Here is a 1,841-nt window from a genome sequence, read left to right as displayed (position 1 = left end):
TTACTGGTTGTTTACAGGGTGTTTACTGGTTGTTTACTGGATGTTTACTGGTTGTTTACAGGATGTTTACAGGATGTTTACTGGTTGTTTACAGGATGTTTATATGTTGTTTACTGGTTGTTTACAGGGTGTTTACTGGTTGTTTACAGGGTGTTTACTGGTTGTTTACTGGATGTTTACTGGTTGTTTACAGGATGTTTACAGGATGTTTACTGGATGTTTACAGGTTGTTTACAGGATGTTTACAGGATGTTTACTGGATGTTTACAGGATGTTTACTGGATGTTTACTGGATGTTTACAGGTTGTTTACAGGGTGTTTACTGGATGTTTACAGGATGTTTACTGGTTGTTTACAGGATGTTTACAGGATGTTTACAGGATGTTTACAGGTTGTTTACTGGATGTTTACAGGATGTTTACAGGATGTTTACAGGATGTTTACAGGATTGCCTGCTCTCCACAGATTAATTAAATCTTTTTCCTCTTGCAGATCGTCATCCCGTTCTTCAGCCTGCTCATCAAAGACATTTATTTTCTGAACGAGGGCTGCTCCAGCCGCCTGCCGAACGGACACATCAACTTCGAGGTAAAACAAACTAAAAAAACAAAACGAGGGGAGTTTTCATCATTTCTGTGTCTCAGCTTCTGATGTGATTGTTTTACATTTATTTACCACACATAGCAACAGCTTGAAGGTTATTTATAACCACTTCCCTAAAACCCACCAGATAAGAGGGAAGTAAGAGTCGAGAGCGTGAAGCTCATCACTGTTTCCATCAGGCTGTTTCTGATGAGTTCATCCATCCTGAGGAACTCTTTCTGTTCACCTTCGATTTAAACACATGAAGCTGATTTTAACCACGTTTCACTGCAGAACTCTTTAAATTTCACCGTTTGAAGCATAAATATTTATTTAATTTAAAAAAAGACATTCATCGTGACATGAATGTTTTTATGTTTCAGAAATTCTGGGAACTTGCCAAACAGGTGAGCGAGTTCCTGACCTGGAAGCAGGTGGAGTGTCCGTTTGAGAAGGACCGCAAGATCCTGCAGTACCTGCTGACCGCCCCGGTGGTCTCTGAGGACGGTCAGTTCTGGGGCTTTTTTCTGTTCCCTCCACAGGCGGGGGGCAAAGAAGACCCACACCGCTTTTAGTTTTTTCAAAATAAAACCTTAAACCAGGCCCGTTCAAGTACCGGTCCGCGGGCCAGATACGGCCACGTTTAACAGTTCTGTGGCCCCCCGTGAATCAGCCAAAACCTCACAGATTTATGTGAATTTAACCCTAAATATATCTGAACAATTTATTCAAATTATTCATTTGTTTAGACTCTATCTCCTGGAGTTCAACACAATAAAAGCATATTAAAACAAATCAACACATCTAGCTCAAACCTTTCAAAATAAGACACTCGGTTAAATGACTATAATTAATGAGTTAAATAATATTTTATTCTGAAGGAAAACTGATGTTTTCTCTTTGTTTTCTGCCACAGCTCTGTATCTGGCTTCATACGAGAGCGAAGCTCCTGAGAACAACATGGAGAAGGACAGATGGAAGTCTCTGAGGTGTGTACACCTCCCCCCTCCTCCTCCTCCTCCTCCTCCTCCTCCTCCTCCTCTTCATCATCTCACTCTGTGCACTCCCCCTCCCCCCTCTGAGGCTTTTCAATCCCTGCTGTCAGCCCCACTGACCTGGTGGTGTGGGTCACTCTGTCATGCTGTGACCTCTTATGTCAAACTCATTTTCACCGAGGGCCACATGAGCGTTACGGTGGCCCTGAAGGGCCACTTTTAATGAACTTTGATGTTTCATGTTTAACTTTGACTAAACAGAGT

At 42.0% G+C, this 1,841-nt stretch overlaps 1 protein-coding gene across 2 annotated transcripts in view; it reads left to right on the top strand.

Moving 5' to 3' along the window:
* The window catches only part of rasgef1ba (RasGEF domain family, member 1Ba), a 75,690-nt gene that overhangs the window by 68,316 nt on the left and 5,533 nt on the right, over positions 1–1,841 (top strand). For both annotated transcript variants that reach the window (XM_014019677.1, XM_014019678.1), the window contains 3 exons: positions 493–588; positions 966–1,089; positions 1,499–1,571. In XM_014019677.1, coding sequence (XP_013875131.1) covers positions 493–588; positions 966–1,089; positions 1,499–1,571 — 293 coding nt within the window. The remainder of the gene's footprint in view (positions 1–492; positions 589–965; positions 1,090–1,498; positions 1,572–1,841) is intronic.

Source organism: Austrofundulus limnaeus, unplaced genomic scaffold (assembly GCF_001266775.1).
Source record: "Austrofundulus limnaeus strain Quisiro unplaced genomic scaffold, Austrofundulus_limnaeus-1.0 Scaffold226, whole genome shotgun sequence".
Classification (NCBI taxonomy): domain Eukaryota; kingdom Metazoa; phylum Chordata; class Actinopteri; order Cyprinodontiformes; family Rivulidae; genus Austrofundulus; species Austrofundulus limnaeus.
The sequence above is the reverse complement of the archived record's forward strand: the minus strand, read 5'-3'. Positions and strand labels throughout refer to the sequence as shown.